General features: G+C 44.4%; 1 protein-coding gene across 3 annotated transcripts in view; it reads left to right on the forward strand.

The window, feature by feature from the left end:
* Positions 1–19,416, forward strand: part of HEG1 (heart development protein with EGF like domains 1) — an 84,732-nt gene that overhangs the window by 12,611 nt on the left and 52,705 nt on the right. For all 3 annotated transcript variants that reach the window (XM_054044013.1, XM_054044015.1, XM_054044014.1), the window contains exons 2-3: positions 17,130–17,474; positions 19,033–19,359. In XM_054044013.1, the coding sequence (XP_053899988.1) occupies positions 17,130–17,474; positions 19,033–19,359 (672 nt within the window). The remainder of the gene's footprint in view (positions 1–17,129; positions 17,475–19,032; positions 19,360–19,416) is intronic.

Consider the following 19,416-nt stretch of genomic DNA (forward strand, 5'->3'; position numbering starts at 1 on the left):
TTTAGATCATCATCCTTTTCCAGGAGCTGGGGGATGGGGGCCTTATCTGTCCTAGGGATTAATTTCTCCTTAAGCGGCTTGTCTACTCATTTGCATTTTTCTCTGATCTCCTCCCAAATCCCATCTTCGGTTGCTGGGAAGTTGGATAGCTCAGCTGTGGGAGGGTCAGTGAGGCATCACTGGTGTTATTATCATACCATTCACGAGTAGTTCATTTCATAGGCAGGGTTTTGTGGGTAAGGTGTAGCTAGTTGCTATCAGTCTCATTCTGAGAGCGATTGGTTTCCACCAGCCCCATGGCTGGCCAGTGAGCAAGAATCCTACAGGGCTGAATATCGAGGCCCACCACTGAAATGTAGCCACCGCTGGGGTGAAATCTGTCAGTTGTTAAACAGCACACAGGACAGTGAGTGACTGAATACTAAATCAGAGCAAGGCAAACATTTTCAGACTAAACTTTTCTCGGCCAAAACCATTATTTATTTTATTTCATTTTTGTATTGTTTAAAAAATGTTAAAACCCAGCATGCAGCCTAAACAAAGCATTTCGTTTCGGGTTGAACAGGTGTAGTAGCTCTGGCACTATCGTTTGCTGCAGTTTTGACCAAGAGGAGTAATGTTAGGGCCGACAGCTGTGATGCAGCACCCAGGATGCTGTCCTGGGGAGAGATACCGCTAAGAGAAGGCAGTTCAAGCTGGGAGGGGGCTCAGAGGCAGTTAGAAGGTGATTAGAGGAGAAGGAGGTGAAAAAGGAGATTTGCTGGGGAGAGGTGGGTGGACTTTGAAGGGCAGTGTGCAAGGAGCCAGCCATGAGGGACATAGACCATGTGACCCGTGAGGCTGACCAATGGGACACTGACAAAGGGAATAAGTTTAGGGACCTGTGGGACTGGTGTGGCCCTCCAGGTGAGGAGCTGTCATTTATGGGTGGACCTGCTGGAAAGAGTGCGATCACTGTAGCGTTGAAGCAAAGGAGCTTCGCAAGCCAGAGAGAGACGAAGGCGGGACAGCTGGGGTGAAAATGGGCTTTGCAGCCAGGGAGAGGAGGCGTTGATTCCCTCGTAGGGTGACACAACCTCTCATTGAAAAACGTCAGTTATTGTGATGGGAATTTACAGTACATTATTTTCCTAAGCAAGTGTTTGCTGTCATTTTCTATTATTTATATTATGTTATCATTCCTGCCAAATGTCTGGGTTTTTCCTTTTTAAAGTTTAACATTTGCTCAGCTCTATACTAAGCCCAATTCAAAGAGTGGGTGGATTTTCAGAAGCAGAATGTAGTTATCCAGGTTGGAATCTGACCAGAACCCTAGCTTTGAAACCCTTCCTCTTTTGAAAAGTGTCACAGTAACTTTGACCACAATGGCCATTGACCTGAGTTTTACCTCTCGTCCATAAGGCAGCACAGGGCTGCAGATTCATGAAAATAAGAGAATGAGATGGGTATAGTGTGGGACAGGCACTGTGCAAGCATCTATTACACAATTCATCTCCCTATTTTAGCATCGTTGCAACTCTAAACCAGTTCCCCCCATGCCAAGCCAGCAGTTCCTGTCCAATAGTGGCATGTTTGTGTCATGGACAAAAATTGTACTGTTGCGGCTTCCAATCTGACAGACACTTTCTCACTCTGACCTGAATTCCCACTTCTGTGCATAGAACAGGAAGTGATGAGCCCAGTTCAAGCGGAAGCAGAGTTTTGAATGTGCTAGTTTAATTTCTATTACACAGCCTACAAACAATGTGGATGCTATGTAAAATCAGAATCATACTGGCTGTTCTCATGGGACAAAATACATTTTTTGTGGCGCCAAGAACATTCTAAAAGGTTGAAAATTTGGAAAGGGTTCAGAAAAGAGAGACAAGAATGTAAAGTCAGAGATGTAAGAAGTTCAATCAATGTAGCTTATCTAAGAGAAATTAAAGAGATGATTTGCTCACAGTCTACAAGTAACCACCCTGGAGAATAGATTTCTGATGGTATATCGCTCTTTAATCTGGCAGAAAAATGCATAAGATGTAATGATAGAAGATGAAGCTAGAAAAATTGACTAAAAATAAAGTGCACATTTTTAACTGTGAGCGTATTAACCATTGGAAAAACTTACCCAGAGAGGTGGTGGATTCTCCGTCACTTGAAGTATTTAAATCAAGGCTGGGTGTCTTTCTAAAAGATCTGTGATAGCTCAAACAGAAGTTATGGGCTTGATGCAGAAATTATTGGGTGAGGTTCTTTGGCCTGTATTACACAGGAAGTCACATTAGATGGTCATAATGGCCCCTTCTGGCCTTAATAACTATTAATTTTCTTTACAGTTAATAAATATGCATAAGAGTATGTGGTATATGTGTCTGTGTCATAATATGTAGTAAGATTTGTTTTTCTTGGCTGCTGTGTGAATCACTTTGCAGATCTAACAGAGAACAGCCATATGATTCTAGACATGGGACTATATCCCTTTGTAGTGACTCTAAGAAAAGACAAAGCTGTATTTATGTGTTAGAACCTGAAATTCCTCTTCTGCAGAACTTACATTCTAAATGAGACTTTACACAACAAGGGGCTGATGATAAACACTAGGAGAACAAGGGTTGCAACACCGAAAAATGTAACAAAGTAAAACAAAAATTTGTTTGACTTTGGATTTAAAAAAGATAGCTTGGGCATTTGTAGACACGGTTCATAATGAAGACCTGGGTAAAGGTTGGTACTGGAAGATCCTGACTGAGGCTTTGATCCAGCAAAACACTTAAGAACATGAGTAATTCCGTTGGGGTTATTCCCATGCTTAAAGTTGAGCACGTGCTTTGCCGGGGCCATGGTCTGTCAGTTGGAGGCATTTGAAGGAGGGGAGTGAGATTCCATGGCACACAGGATCAGCAAGGAGATTCCAGGCACATTGGTGATGCATGGAAGAAGTCACCAAACAGCTTTGTTGTAGAGGGGGGAAGGGATAGCTCAGTGGTTTGAGCATTGACCTACTAAACCCAGGGTTATGAGTTCAATCCTTGAGGGGGCCATTTATGAATCTGGGGCAAAAAAATTGGTCCTGCTAGTGAAGGTAGGGGACTGGACTTGATGACCTTTCAAGGTCCCTTCCAGTTCTATGAGATAGGTATATCTCCATATATAGAAGGAGCCCTGACAGAGCACTGATCTGCTTGAGTCCAATAGTCTCATTTGCAGTAAACTGACTGCTGTCCTCCCGCCAAACTGATTTGTGGCTTTTGTGGGGATGAATGCTGCAGATGTTAGAACCCACAGGATCTTTAGTACGCTGTAATACACCTCCCCTATCCTGGATCTTTGCATTCCATTGAAACAAGGCTTTGTTGTGCTTTGATTAGCAATGGAAAAGCCATTCCAGCATCTAGGCTTTGCATGCACCAGATGGCAGGATGGCTCATTAGGGGGAAGCAAATGATAGGGTGTTCAGATCAAGTACAGTTCAAACCAAAGCAGTATACCATTCCCAGACCATGTATTGGAAGGATGTGACTGGAAAGAACCCAGGCTAGTGGCATTGCTGCAGTCCTGCTTCCCAAAGAGCACTGAGATGTGCAATGGGAACTCAGCTACTGTCTGGAAGCAATGTGGAGAGATGCATAGAAGAATCAGTTGAGGTGTCCTTTGCTGAAGATGCATTATTAGCTCCCAGCAAACAGCTCAATCAGTGGGATAATGATTGCTGTGTTGCTGCATGCAAAGTGATAAACACTTTTGTGAGGCTGATTAAAAGTCATCACAAATCAGCAGTGTCTGATCACCAAAGAAGCTTTTTACTGCAGACGTGCGTCATGTTAATGTGATCCCTGTTACACAATGGGATTAAAAAGCAATGAGACAACGGTAAATAAGTGTTTAAAAATTCACTCCAAGGGAGTGTTTGCAAGTGCTGTACTGCCCTTTTTCAGCTTTTGAAGATGAATCAGCTTGGGAGTGGGCCAGAATAAGGTGCTAAGTCGGAATGGGTTTAAGGGGCAAAGAACTGTTGGAGGGCAGGTCTTGAAGTGGAATAACATTTTTGAGGGAGGAGGAGTGATGGGATGAAAGGCACGTACTGATCCTGTACTCCTAACATAAACAAAATTCCCATGGGTGTTTTGTCTGCTCAAGGAGTACAACGTCGAGTTAAGAAGAGAAAAGATGGTTTTGTGGTTGGAAGTCAGGGGCTTGAAGTTGTGCTCTTAGCTCTGTCAGTGACTTCCTAGGTGACCTTGTGCAGACAATGTTCCTGAGTTCTAATCCTGGCTCTGGCACTTACTTCCCCTGTGGCTTTGGTCAAGTCATTTCACCTCTTTGTGCCTTCTTTTTTTGAAAAAATGGGGAAAACAGTGCTTTTCTACTGGGTAGGGGGGCAGGAGGGAAGTATGTGGCTAAATCATTCATTTTGTAAAGTACTGTGAGATCCTTGGATGGAAGGTGTTCTAGAAATGTTAAGTATTAATTATTTGAAGGGCTTGGGTTGTTTTTGCAGACTAAATATGGCTGAATATTTTTAACAAAAGTCTTGTCTACACAAAAAGTTGTGCCACTTTAACTCTACCGGTGTAGTAAAAGCTGGAGATGCAGTTAGCTCAGTAAAAAAGTGCTTAACCAGGTATAGTTTATTCCCCCATGTAGTAAAAAAATCACATCCCTAACTGAAATAGTTATACTGGTACAAAATCTGTATGTGGACCAGGCTGCAAGCAGCAAAGTTTTGGGGTTCTCATTCAAGGTATGCTTTAGTCAAACACAAGTTATTGGGCTCAAAGCAGGGGACACTGGGTGAAGTTCAGTGACCTGTGGTATATGTGAGGTCAGATGTGATGGTCTAATGCTCCCTTCTGGCCTTAGGGTTCACTATCCTAGAGTTTCAGTTTGAAACTTTTGAGCTCCGCACACCTTTCCCAGTTTTAAGAGCCTGAATCTGTGAGTTGCAGATCACTCAACGCTTCCTGGGATCAGTCCCTGTGTTATTACTGAAATCTGTTCCTATTGAAGGAGAGTTTTCCTATGCCTTCCCATTTAAATAAGTGTGTCCTGGAACTGTCTAATGGAGCAACGAGTTGCGTGCTACTCTGTTTAACATTCAGAGAGTAATTAATCTTTACATACAAGCAGGCTGGCTTCCTCGGAAATATTGTTCCGTCAAGCCCTGTGTAAGTTTTCTAATGATTAGAAACTTTCCAGACACATTGGGTTTTATTTCTCTTTCCTTACACTTACTAGCACTGCAGAAGAGTCTGTGCTATAAATTAACTCGTGTGCTTCTAAAAGTCAGCAGTGACATTGTCCTGATGTTTTAGGGCTTAGTTCACTCCATTCAACCTGTACTGTACACACCCAGGGAACTGCTATGGGCTTTGCTCTTTTTTTTTTCTTTTTTGCAGCCAGGATGTTTTTTCTTGCTTTTTTATTGTTCCAATGACCTAGCAGCTCCACTTTGGTGGAGTCTTGCCAGTTAACTTCCTCTTCCAGCAGTCTGACAGACTCCAGCAGCACTGCCCTCAGAAGGGAGCAAAAATTAAAATGACAACAAAACAGATCTCTAACGGGCTTTTCTCTTTCCTCAGCTGCTTAGGGCCTGAAGCAGTGATGCTGCCTTCCAGCTAATGAAAATGTCAAGGGAACTTTTAAAAAAGGGGGTTGGGGGGGAAATTGGGTGGTCAACTTCTTTGTTGTGCTTCATTATAAAAGAAAGGCCTGAAAGATTTTGAAAATAAATTGAAATCTTGCTAGTATTTACCATTAGAAATTGAGGTCTTTTGCATGCTGTGGGTGGCTGGGGAATTATTAGGATCACATAGCAGAAAGTGAAACTTGATTAACTGAGAAGGGAAAGGAATTTTTGTTGTTATTATTCATAGTATTTGGAAGTTTGTTTTGTTTCTTTTTATTAACACTTATTTAACTAAACCATTGAGAGAGAAGCTCCCTTTCACTAAGGAATTGGCACCCCGTGACTTAAGTGAAGGGCTGAGAAAAGTCACCAATAAACATCTCTGATTCCTCCAAGAAGTTCTCCAACAACAACAGTAGGGAAGGCCAGACTTGGCATTCCTGAGATTTCTAAGGTGAAAAACCAGAAAACAAAACTCCTTTAGGCTTTTTTTCAATTTATCACAGACAAATATAAAGGACAAACTCCCTCCCACTGTTTTCTCCCCCCTCTTTTTCAAGTTTCTCCTCACCTCTCCTACCATCTTATATCCTACCCTTACATTTTAAGGAATCACTGAAAGGGACAAGCTGTGAGCTTCAGTAATTCAATCACAGTCTCCTATAGGCTGTTGTTGTTTTTTTTTTTTTTCATGTAAAGCTTGATTGCTGGATGGCGATTGCCACAGAGAAAAGATTCCCTTGCCGTTTTTGTTTGGTGTGTTTATGTTTTTCCGAGCAGAGGCAATGAGAGCAGTGCTTGAGTGACTGGCATTGATGCCTCATGCTGTGTTTGTGTCTGACATCATATTATGGGTACCATCATCAAAGTGGCTCCATTGCCTATCTGAATAGTGTGTTTTCAATTTCCTAATATCCGTGGGAGGGAAAGATGGAAGGTGTTCTCAATACCCTATCACTACAATACACAAATGTAAGTGCTGCTGCTGCTTATTATTATTATTTATTTATTGGTATTGTGATAGCACCTAGGAGCTCAAGTCATAGCCCGGGAGTCCATTGTGGTAGGTGCTGTGGGTGGGCATTGCTGGGCTAGTTGTCCTAGTATTAGTCTTGGACAGTTATAATTATCTTCTTTGAAGGAGCCTATGCAAGATACAGGCCAAATTTCCCACTTAAGAGACTGGGAACTGCTTGAGTTTCCACCTGGTTGGTATTTTTAGAAGTGGGAAAAGTTTCACTGCCCTCGAGGCCAGGGAAAGGTTCAGCCTCCAAACCCCATGCATCCCCAAGATTCTTTGGAGGTCTGGGCCATCCATGAAGAGGACATGCATGGGGCTCACCGTGTTTATGCTGAGCCAGCGCTAGGCAACAGTCTGGATTTGCTGTTTTGTTGTTTCTTCTGCTTCTGAAGGCAGAGAGGGGTGGGTGGGTGAAATGGGTGCAATGGCAGAACGTTGTCTGTTGTCAATGCATCTGTTCCTTGTCTCGTAACTTGCTGGAGACATACAATAGCTCTCTTGGGGATAGACTGTATAGAGCGGCTCAGTGCAAATGCTGAACAGAAACAAAACCATTTTGGGGATATTGGACACTGAGTGATGTTTAATGTGTTTCCCTGAAGGTGCTGTGCAGGGATGGAAAAAGGGTGGCCTGCTAGGACCTGGGTTTGCTGGCCTCCAGGACCCAGTGAAAGCCCCAGCTGTTTTCTCATGCAGTTGCTTGAGATTGGATGGGATACCAGGGATGTTCTCATGAAGGGGGCATTTGGAGATGATGTTTTTTGATGCTGCCCTCCATTGTGGCGTTGTTACTGCCACTCATGGTTGTGAGAGACTGGGGGACTTGCCTATTGATTCTGGCTAGTGTTAGCGGGATATTTCCTAGAGTTTATGTTCTTCAGTCCCTTGCCCATTTATAAATATCGATAGAAATAATGAAGAGGTGAAATGTATGTTGCAACCCCCCACCCTTTTAAACTCTTCTGGTGGCTAGTGCACACAAAGTCCCCTTTTGAAGGAATAATATCAACATGTTTATACTGAACCGACCAGTTTAAAGCATGACAAGTTTTTTTATGCTTCAGATTTTTTCTCAGTGCTGTTTCAGGGCAAGGACAAGGAAGGAAACTGAAAATCCCACAGAGCCCTGGACAGTCCAGATTTAGGGCTGTAGCTTTTGTTCATACAAATTCACTTGGCTCCCAAATGGCCTCCACCCATAATCATTACATCCGCAGCAGTGTTTCAAAACATGACACAGAGCCATTTTCCTGGTGGCTGAGAAAGACACAAGCAGAAGTATGTGCCACCTAGTGAGGCTGGACAGATTCAGCAAGTAGATGGCTTGCTCTGGTCTTTATTGATCCTTCATGGCTTAATCTGAGTCCTAAAGTTTTCCTGCAGCCGGCAAGGAGCTTTCTGTGTTTAGATTTTTTTTCTCTATCTCTCAGTCTGATGCTGAGATTATGTAGTTGAACAGATGGGAGCTTTACAATTACAGCTTCTCTTTCTCATGAGAGATCTACTTTAGTATGCTTCGTCCCAGAAAGGCGCAAAACATCACCTTATTCTTCACATACAATAACTTAACAGAGCTTTACCGTACAATAAGCCTGTCCTTCTACTGCTAAATGTTACCTTCTCTTCTGAAATGAGCTATGAAGGGAAGATTAACAGTCAGGCATGTGGGGGGAAGTGACTGATGTACATGATGGAAACTGAGTTAAGGGTGGTTGTTTTGTAGAATTGGGTGACTAGTATATTATCTTTTATTAATTTTTGCTGGTTAACGATTAATTCTGATTTAATTTTGCTCGCTGGTTAGAGCGGATAATTTCTTCACTTCTAGAGGTTAAATTAGGAAATCCCTTCTAGAGAAGAGCGGAGAATAGTTCTCAGTTCAGTGAACAAAACATAAATGGATAGATCAATTCATGTTGCATGGTTTGTACTGGTGTTAGCCCTGACATTGTGGTCAAATTTCAGCTCAGGTGATCCCATTCTGCTTGCCTTTTAACCCCCCCCCCCAGCCCCTGCAATTTTAAAGGGATACAATATTCTTCTTCACTTCCTGCCCTAAAATGTATGTCATGGAGCTGTTTAACAGCAGCTGTGTTCCCCCCCAAGCTGCCTTCATTTCAGTGAAGGGACCCCTGTTTTAGAACCTGCTCCTTTTGAAATCAGTTTGGGATTTGCTGTTGACTTCCCTGGGAGCAGGGTTGGGCTGTGCCCTTGTCAGCCTCAGTAAACTAAACAAGGATAGGCCTATGTGGTACTTGGCTGGGTGACCTCCAGGAATAATCCTTGGGTGCTCAAGGATGATTGGTGATTAAGTGTCTGTCTGAATCAGTATTGTACTAATGTCCTAAGGGATGAGGTGCCGTCTTTCAGTTCAGATATAAAACCAAGGAGCTGATGGAAGATCTCATGCAAGAGTAGAGGTGTGATCCCTCAACATCCTGGCCAAATTCCAGTGTGGATAGTTACATTTGGCCTACCTAAATTCCCCCTGTAGTTCAGATTGATATTGCCTCCTTCGTTTCCTGTCCTAAAACTGTTCTGTAGTGTTCCACACCAGAGGCGACTGCATTTCACTGGTGAGCCAAGCAGCAGCATGGCACAGGGGAGCAGGTGCAGGGCTGGGACTTGGGAGACCTGCGTTTTAGTTTTGGTTCTGTCACGGATCTGACCTTAGGCAAGTCACTTGCCCCTCCCTATGACTCTCTCAGGCCTGGCCAGCAAGCTTGTAAAAGTTATGCCAATTGCACATGCTATATGGGTCTGCTCTGCCCACCCCAGCTAATGAGGCATGGCAAAGGCGAAGCCAAGCAAATTACCTGCAATGATAGAGTCTGAATAAAAGAGATTAGTCCACCTCTGTCAATACTGGGCGTAAATAATAGTAAATAGTAAAGAAGGGGGGAAGTCAAACTGTGCTGAAGTTAAGGGTGATGCACAGGCAAAAGTTTCATCCCTGCCCACCTCCAACCCACCACAGGGAGCATGGGCCATCCTGTCCAGAGTGCAGTACTCCTCCGTCAAGGCCTTTAGATCACAACCTTGCCAACCATTAGTAACCATGTGCTTTGTGACAGTCGGCTCGACTGATACCCGTTGAAAACATTGTGATTAGCTTTTAGATTAACAACCACTTCCACAGTGGCACAGCTTATATGTGATATGAGCCTCGAGGATGAAGAGAACTTTGGGTATGTAAGCAGGGAGAGACAGGGATTGTGATGCTGACACGAAGTAGGGCCTTGCTGGCGTGGAAGAAGGAATAAAGTCCAGCTATGTTATATAGAAATACTTTGAACGTGTCTGCATATGTTTGAAGACATTCACAAGCTGGTTACAGAGCCAGGCTGAAAACAGCAGACACCGGGGCTGAGAAATCTGCTGGAACGTGATCTGTTTATACTGGACACGTTATAACGGCACTGTGAATAAGTAGCATACTTTTTGTGCTTACAAAGAAAAAGTAGCACTTAAGATTAAATATGTCTGGTAAGCATCATTGCTAGTGCTATCGTTCTAACTGGAAACAAAAACGCTGATGCTGCAGGTGGTGCGACAATTTCACGTTACAATTAAAAATTTTGTCTTGACAGCTGTGGCAGCGTAGAAGGAGTTTATTTTTTAAATCAAAGGCAACAGCTTAGCATGTGACAAAATCTTTAGTGACAAAACTGTACCTGAGCGATGGGTCTGCTTATAGTCTAAATCTTTAATGGATCTGAAGAGACCAGATGGTCCTGTGTTTATTTCATTTTGCAAGATGTTTGGGTCTGGGCCATTCTGCACAAGCTGAGGGTCATGTTTGAAGACCAGTTTCTGCAAGGGAGTCAACAACAGTCTGATTGTAATTGTCTTGAGCCCAGATCATACATTTCTTGTTAGGGACTGAGCGGTCATTAGAGATTTTTGTCATGTTTGATTTTTTCATTCTGTCTTGAGTATCCTTATTGCACAATGTGGGCCAGATTTTCAAACGTAACTGAGTAAACTGTGCCCTCAAAACCAGGTATCTGAGCCTACATTGGTATGCTTTCTTCCTCCTTTGCACATGCAGCATGTACATACTTTGTGGGCTATTGAAAGTGCGATTCTCCTCTGAAAATGGCACCTTCTTACTCAGTGGAGCTGCTCCCTGGCTGTATTCATAGTTAGATTTATTAACTTGAGTGACTAAGACAAGTTTTTGACTCCCTTTTTATTCCTGTTTGCCCTGCAGAACCAAACTAGTGTAAGGAAAACAAACTGAATTATACCCTGGGAGAATGAATTGGATTCTGTTCTGACTTGCACAGCATCAACAGAGCTGTTAAGTTCCAAAAATAGTATTGGATTCTGCCCTCCCTAAAGGTGGTGGCATTGCACAGGTGTTAGTGAGCGCATAATTTGAAAACAGTGGCGCTTCACAGGTGTAGTGGGCCATTTATCACTGATGATGTTGCAAACAGGAAAGAACCCAGATCCCAGGGTTTGCTGGGCAAGCAGCTAGAAAAACCACGTCTGTCTTTTTACTTTTAAACTGATGACATTTGATCAGGAGTCACTGAGAGACCATAAGTATGGAACCCCAGGCTGTCCTTTTTTACAGAATTAATTTTAACAGCAGAGCTGCACTCTAGGTCCCTGAATTTGGTCGGTATTATACTATTGCTCTGTGCAATCTGCCTGAATGTATCACAGTATTTACGGTAGCTTGCCCTTCTGATGGTTCAGTGACAAGTTACTCAATAGTCTGGAAAGGTAAATCTTGCTCTATCAGTATTTAGCCTCAAAGGGCTTTTGCAGTGTCTGTTACTTTACATTTATTATCTAGAGCAAAAACGGATGCGAGAGCTCATCTCAGTGTTTCACCAGCAGGGTGATCTGCTGTTTGTTTCACATCTGAAAGATTTGGGGGACAGATGGATGCAGAGAAGAATTTGATGCCCCTTCCACAAACACACCCACATTTTTGAGCCTCAGCCCCGCTATACAAGGACAGTCTGGGTATTGACTTGCAAATAAAATGCCAAGCCTGACTCCCTCTGCTTCAGAATCCCTGTATTCAAAAGGGCTGCAGCGACAAGCCACTTGTTAAATGGGAGTAGGCTTGGCTTGTTGTGACTGTGCTGGATACAAGAATGCTGTCTGGCTATTGGCTGCAACAATGCAACTGGGACAATTGGTGTTTATTTGCATGGGAGTAACAACTGGATGCATAGTCTTTCATCAGCTGATGTCAAAGCACATGAGCGACTCTGCCAAACTATTGTTGTTGTTTGTGCTCAGCATTATGCAAACATATATATATTACTGTAGCATCTAGGAGCCCTATTCATAGACCAGGCCCCGATTGGGCTAAGACAAAAAGACAGTCCCTGCCCCAAGTGATTTACAATCTGTATTAGAAACAAAGTGCCTTCTACAAGGTACTTACTATCTAAATCAGATACTTTCCATCTCTCTCTCTCTCTCTCTCTTTTCTTGGCGAGTTAACATTGAAACTGCTGTATTTAAGAGAGATCATATTAGCCAGGAAATGCAGCCACCTCTGGTGTGGCAGGCTCACTGGCAGGGCCAGCTCTAGGCACCAGCAAACCAAGCACGTGTTTGGGGCGGCACATTTTCGAGGGCAGCATTCTGGCCGTCTTTTTTTTCTTCTTCTTCTTCTTCTTCTTTTTTTGCTTTGGGCGGCAAAAGCCTAGAGCCAGCCCTGGCAGCAGCAGCACGTCGCCCTGGGGCCGCTGCGGTTCGTGCTGCGGGGGAGCAGCGCCTGCACCTTGTGGCTGGGCCGGGCAGGCTCCTAGCAGGAGACAGTCGGGCTGGGGGCCGCCCCTCAGGGCACACGGAGCCGCCTGCAGATGCCGCAGGGCAGCCACCCCCCCCAGCGCTGCAGTTGGGACTGGACGAAGCGTCCTGAGCTGCCCAGGGACTGCGGCAGGGCGGCCAGAAGCAGCAGTAGCAGCAGCAGCGGGGCCATAGAGGGTGGGGCACTGCCATGCGGGGCCCACGTCCCGCTCTCTGGGGCTCCGCTCCCTCTGGGGCTACCCTGCCCCGGCTCCTCAGCCCCCGGCCGGGGCGGTCCCCCGGCTCTGCCCTCCCAGGTCCTGGCTGGTCCTGGAGGCGGGAGCCCTGGCTGGAGGGACCCTGGGCAGAGGCGCGACCCGGGAGCACTGCTGCTTACCCCAACCCTGCCAGCGCCGGACTGGCTGGAGGTGAGGGGGGAGCGGGCGGAGTCAGCACTGGTGAGGGGGAGCCCAGGGCTGGGGCAGCAGGGGGTGTGGGTGGGGTGGAGGTGAGACCCCAGGGCTGGAGTTGGGGGGGGGAGGGGGGCAAAAATTTTTTTGCTTGGGGTGGCAAAAAACCTAGAGCCGGCCCTGCTCACTGCAATCCTACATGACATTTCTGGTAAAATGATTAAGAATATGTACATGGTGAAAATGCGGTTGAATAGCCCCCCTGGAATTTAACCAGGGCCTGGCAATAAACACCCCTGCTCTTGTGAAAAATGCTCGGCAGGGGAATACAGAAACGGCGAGCAGGGTTCCCTCTTAGCATGATCGTTGGTGGAGTCTGGATGATCCCACTGCTTTCTCCATCATTGTCAGTTATCTTGTTCTGAGGTGCCCAGTAGTCAGTAATTGGGAGTGGGATGATGACACAGGATATGCTGTAGCTTTGTGAATCCTCATGCTGCTGGATGTGGAGGTGGAGAAGCAGATTTCCATCCCCTAGATTTCCCCTCATTTAATGGAAGGCTGCAGACCTACTCCCTCACTGCTACCTACCCATCTGAAGATGGTGAAACAGGCTAGGTAGTTTGCCGCACTCCCCAAACAGGAGGCAAATAGGGTTTGGGACCTTCAGGCTGTTCTCCCAGAAAATTGCTTATGATAATCAGCAAAGACTGAGTGAGCTTTTTGTTTTGTTTTACTTTACAATGAAGCAGGCAAATTTGGTATTTATATAGATTTGGGGGGTTATTTGAACCCAAAACATCACTGAAGGGCTGCAAACGTAGATGAACTGAACTCACGTGTTTTGGTTCATGAGATCAACATGAACTGAAATCCTCATGTTTCCTACAGCCTTACATATGTGCTTGGCAGAATTTGATTTTAATTTTGATAGTTACTGTTGGATAATATTGATGTTTATTGATAAGCATTTTTTCCAGTGTTTATTGGTTTTAAATTTTCATAGTTGCAGGAAATGATGTGGAGGTCAGACAACAATTATTTAATGACAGGAGATTCTGAGACTCAGAAATAAGTTAAAGCTTTATAACCGTTAAAACACAAATTGTCTACAACAGATGTCAAAATAGACAAAGTAAATATCCTTAAATAAACTCCAATAAGTTCTCAAGCAGTGTTTTTCTTTCTTGGCCTCTCTGAAATTTCGATTATTACAGATGGAAATGTTTTTCGTCGATTTGTGTCCGTGCATTGAAATGAACACTTAGTGATAAAAATCTGATCCTTCCAAGACCTCCCCCCCTCTCTCTATATATATTGTGTGTGTGTGTGTGTGTGTGTGTGTGTGTGTATGTGTAAGCCTGACTTCCACAACTAAACCTCACTTCCACAGACTGCTCACTGCAGTTATAGTTAAGCACTCTGGTCAGAAGGTATTGGGCTATGGAGTAGTACTAGGCTAAAACTACAACGATAGTATACAGTCTTACTGGGGTCAGCAGTATTCGCTAATATTGTAATACAGTGGTCCCCAAACTGTGGGGCATGTCCCCTACAGGGTGTGGAGGAACATTCGGGGGGGAGCGGGCCCACGGTCGGGGCCAGGAGCCAGGGATGGCCCGGGCCAGCCCCCACAGGGAGCAGGGAGGGAGCGCCACCCAGCCCCGCTCTGCCCTGAGCTCCATTCTGACCCCAGGTCTGGCCTGGGCCTTGGCCACCGGCTCCCAGCCCCACTCCTGGCCATGGTTCCACTCCTGGCCACAGCCCCAGTTGAGGCCCTGACAAGAGTTGCCAAGTCTCCAGGAATTAAAGATTATCATGTAATGATATCTCCAGGAATTCATCCAACCAAAGTTGGCAACCCTAGCCATGACTGCCCCAGCTGCAGTTCTGGCCTTGACTGCGGCCCCGCTCCCAGCCACACCTCTGCTCCCGGCCTCAACCACAGCTCCCAGCCTTAACAGTGGGCTCAGCCACAGCCCACGGCTCCTGGCCAAGCTGTGGGCCCGCTCCCGGCTCCAGCCCCCAATTTCCGGCCGCAGCCCCCAGCTCCAGGCTTGACTGTGGGCCTGCTCCTGGCTGAGGCCCCAGCTGCAGCACCAGCCCCACCCTTGACCACGGCCCTGCTTCTGGGGAGGGGAGGGGGGGTGCAGACCAGGTAAAGGGGGTGTGGACAAAAATATTTGGGGACCACTGCTGTAATCAAACCAAGAAGCTGACTAATGAACAGCCACTTCAGTCCTTTTTTAGGGGTAGATTTGTAAAGGTATTTAGGGGCCTAAAGATGCAGCTAGGTGCTTTTGAAAATCCCACGCGGTGTCTAACTCCCATTGGTTTCCTGGGGGCTGTGGAGTCTCTGGGTGCAGGAGGCATGGTGCAGAGCTGTCTCAGCTTTCTCACACTAGAGTCTGGCACAGAGAGGAGTGAAAAACAAAGATGCTCAGAACTCTTTTTCCTTCCCGATGGATGTCCCCTCCCAACCTGGTGGTGCTTGGGACCACAGCTTTTGCAGCCTGTCAGAACTGGCCAGCAAGGAGTGATCTGAGTCAAATCTGAATGACATCCAAAACCAGATAGGACCTATTTTCCAGTTTGGACACAGTCAGAATCTCACCAGCACTGCAGTTCTCATGAGATCACAAGCCAGTTCTCTTGAGATTTCCATTGTCCACAATGGCTGAAATCTGTTTTGGGAGATTTCGTCTACTTAGGGACGAAGTCTCTTCAGAACAACTTGTTCGGTTTTGGTGCTGGGCCTGAAACCTGGGCCTGAATGATAGCCTTGAATCAGCCTTGAGTGCCAGAAGAAATCTAATCTAGCTCTGAATGCCACCTTCTCTCTGAATACAACAGTACATGTTCGAAGTGACACACCAGCAATATGATGCTTATACTATGTTGAAAATGTTTTCCGTTATAAACTTCAAAAGTAAGTCTGGTCAAAAAGTAAAATAGGGCAGGACGAATGTTTTTGATATTTTCCAATAGCTGACCTTTTTTTTTTTTTATTGACACTGTGATGGAAAAACAGGTTAAAATTTTCAACAAAATCTTGTCTCATTTTTTGACCTCGTACAGAGCAGGTGAAATTTTTGACATTTGAAAATATGACTATTTTTAATTGAAATTTCAAATTTTGATGAGGATCAGGGAAGGATGACATATTTGGTGGGAAATTTAAAGAAAAATTACATCCCAGTTTCCCATCAGCCTTACTGAATAGTTTTCACTGACTTATTTCCATTTCCCCTCCATCACTATCTTTTTCAGACTTCGAACAGAATGTAATTGAAATTGCTGCCCATATCTAGTTGATCACTACACGTTATGTAGATGTAACTATTGAAGCCACTTTCAGAAGTAATCTTCATAAAATGATTCCACTTATCCTCAGAGAACATTAGATGCACTATTGTGATAGCTAGGATTCACTTCACAGTAATAACTAATTACACTTTCCCCTGATTGCTCACTTTCATCTACAGACCTCAAAGGGATGTACAAAGATAGGTCAGCCCTATGATTACCAGATTGTTTCACAGGTGGAAAATAGAGATTAAGGCCCTGCTATATAAGAGTTCCCACCAACCCAGAGTGCTTCGTTTTTGGGGTCCAAAATATGGGACATGCAGTCAGACATTTAGAGGTACTGAGAAGCCACTGCCTCTCTTAACATCAACATTAAAAATAATAGCACACAGCTGTGGTGGAGTGAATTGAGGATAGAGTAGGGAGACCAATGTTTTGTTTCTTATTCCACAAAAGACAGTGGCCAAAATTTTCTAATGCAGCCCTAATATTTTGGTGTCTCCCTTTTTTGTTGGCTAGATTATACCAACCTATGACTTTAGAGTACACGTTTCAGCTTATTATCCAGGCAGATAGACGTTTCTAAACTCCAGTTTTTTAAACCACTGAAATTCATGATAGATCTTCCATTACTAATAGTTGGCTTCCAAGACTAATTGTCCTAGAGGTACCAGTTCTTTTAGGGATTCCAGATTATAAGTATTCCATCAATAATTTCTTTTTAAGGGATTAATTTTTACTAATTTTAGAGTAATTCCCTAAAACTGTTTCCCAGACAAAGAGAAGGAACTAAACGCAGCGTGGCTTACATTGCGCAAACTCATTGATTTCTGAATTTGACATCATGGGCTAGATTCTGCTCTCATTTACACTGGTGTAAACCCAAAGAAACTCCATGAATTTCAGCTTAATTACTCCAGATTTCCCCCTGTGTAACAGAGATCACAATCTGACTCTGCAGACTTGGTGTTCATGCAGATAAAAATTTTAATTTTTTCACTTCCCTTATCCTCCCTTTCAGTCATTGGAAGCAGCTATCAGACACTTAGAAGTTCAGATATTGAAATGAGGACTTCCAGGTCTCCTACGGACAATATGGAGACACTGACTACATTCTCCAGAAGTGGAGAGAGGACGTTGCTGTCTGTAACAAACAGTGCCATGTCTACAACTGCAACAGAAAGCACCACCTCTTATACAGAAATGATCAGTTCTGCAGATTTAACCCAACAGTCCTCTTCTGTAGAGCAGAACAGAAGAAATAGCTCCTCAAGTGACATGTATTTCACTAAGCCTGGAACGGAGCCTTTGATTGTACATTCTTCTGAGATACCCACCTATTCATCTTCACAAAGTGATCCTCCAGGTGAGTTTTATCATCCATAAGAGCAGTAGTCTTGATAAACCCCACCCAACCCCCTGCACCAAATGTAAGTAATGATTTATAAAGGAATCATGCCCCGTTGTTGGTAACTGTATTCTCGGACATTCTTAATTTCAGGGGGTGATTTTGTTTTTAAAGGAAGGTGGTCAGTTTTCTTCTGTGAGCTTCTTAGAAACTGCATTTGTCATTGTTGACCAACCAGTGACATGGAGAGGGAGTCCATTATTGGTAATTTACATTAACCATACATATGTCTCTAAGTTATTGGGCTCAGCTGTCCAACCCTCTGGCAATGTAACAGGGCCGTAGGGTAAATAGAAAGCATTTTCTTATTTATAGGCAAAGAGTGTCTGTGTAGAACATTTTCAGTCAGTGATTTTTTTCTTAGACCCTTATCCTGAAAACACTTAACTTTCTTCTTGCACGTGTCCCATTGACTGTGACCAGGAGTACAGCTGTGTACATGCTTGAGTTTTTGCAAAAGCATAGAATAGAATAGAATAGAATAGAATAGAATAGAATATCAGGGTTGGAAGGGACCTCAGGAGGTCATCTAGTCCAACCCCCTGCTCAAAGCAGGACCAATTCCCAACTAAATCATCCCAGCCAGGGCTTTGTCAAGCGGGGCCTTAAAAACCTCCAAGGAAGGAGATTCCACCACCTCCTAGGTAATGCATTCCAGTGGTTCACCGCCCTCCTAGTGAAATAGTGTTTCCTAATATCCAATCTAGACCTCCCCCACTGCAACTTGAGACCATTGCGCCTTGTTCTGTCATCTGTCACCACTGAGAACAGTCTAGATCCATCCTCTTTGGAACCCCCTTTCAGGTGTTTGAAAACAGCTATCAAATCCCCCCTCATTCTTCTCTTCTGGAGACTAAACAATCCCAGTTCCCTCAGCCTCTCCTCATAAATCATGTGCTCCAGACCCCTAATCATTTTTGTTTCCCTCTGCTGGACTCTTTCCAATATTTCCACATCCCTCTTGTAGTGTGGGGCCCAAAACTGGACACAGTACTCCAGATGAGGCCTCACCAATGTCGAATAAAGGGGAACGATCACGTTCCTCGATCTGCTGGCAATGCCCCTACTTATACAGCCCAAAATGCCATTAGCCTTCTTGGCAACAAGAGCACACTGTTGACTCATATCCAGCATCTCGTCCACTGTGACCCCTAGGTCCTTTTCTGCAGAACTGCTGCCTAGCCATTCAGTCCCTAGTCTGTAGGGACCAGCAGCGGGGCTACGTTTGTTTTTTTTTCCTACTGATTGAAAAATTCTCACATGTGCTATATGTGTCTGATTACAGCATTCGCACTTAAAAACATGCTTCATTCCATTGGATAATAGACAATGTCACAGCAGTATTTGCAGTATTCTCTGTGTGAAGTATAGGGAAGTTTAGGTAACAGTGCAAATACTGTGGCAACTTTAGCTGCTTGTATAAGCCAAAATTGGCATGTCTTTAAGAGCTGCCACTGTACGTGCTGTTAGCACAACAACAATACAAATATTTTAATTTCTCTTTATTGTATTTTAGCCATTGGAAGCAGCCACGAGACAGCTAGCATCTGGGATATGGAAAAAAAGACTCCTAGTTCTCATACTGGTAGTATGTACATTTCGCCTACATTCCGCAGAGGTGGGGAGAGGACAATACAGTTGCTAACAAACAGCATCACTTCGACTGATTCACTAAAAAGCACCACTTCTCATACAGAAATTGCCATGTCTTCAGATCTATCCCACTCCTCAGCTTCTATAGCATGGACTGGAGGAAGTAATAGATCATCAACTATCGCTGCTCTCCCTGAGTCTTCAACAGGGCCTTTACTTATATATTCCCCTTTAAAGAGTGGTCTCCCAGGTGAGTTTTACAGTCCATAGGCTTTTCATTTCACAGTAAAAATATTATAAAATATTA

Source organism: Malaclemys terrapin, chromosome 11, assembly GCF_027887155.1.
Source record: "Malaclemys terrapin pileata isolate rMalTer1 chromosome 11, rMalTer1.hap1, whole genome shotgun sequence".
Lineage (NCBI taxonomy): Eukaryota > Metazoa > Chordata > Testudines > Emydidae > Malaclemys > Malaclemys terrapin.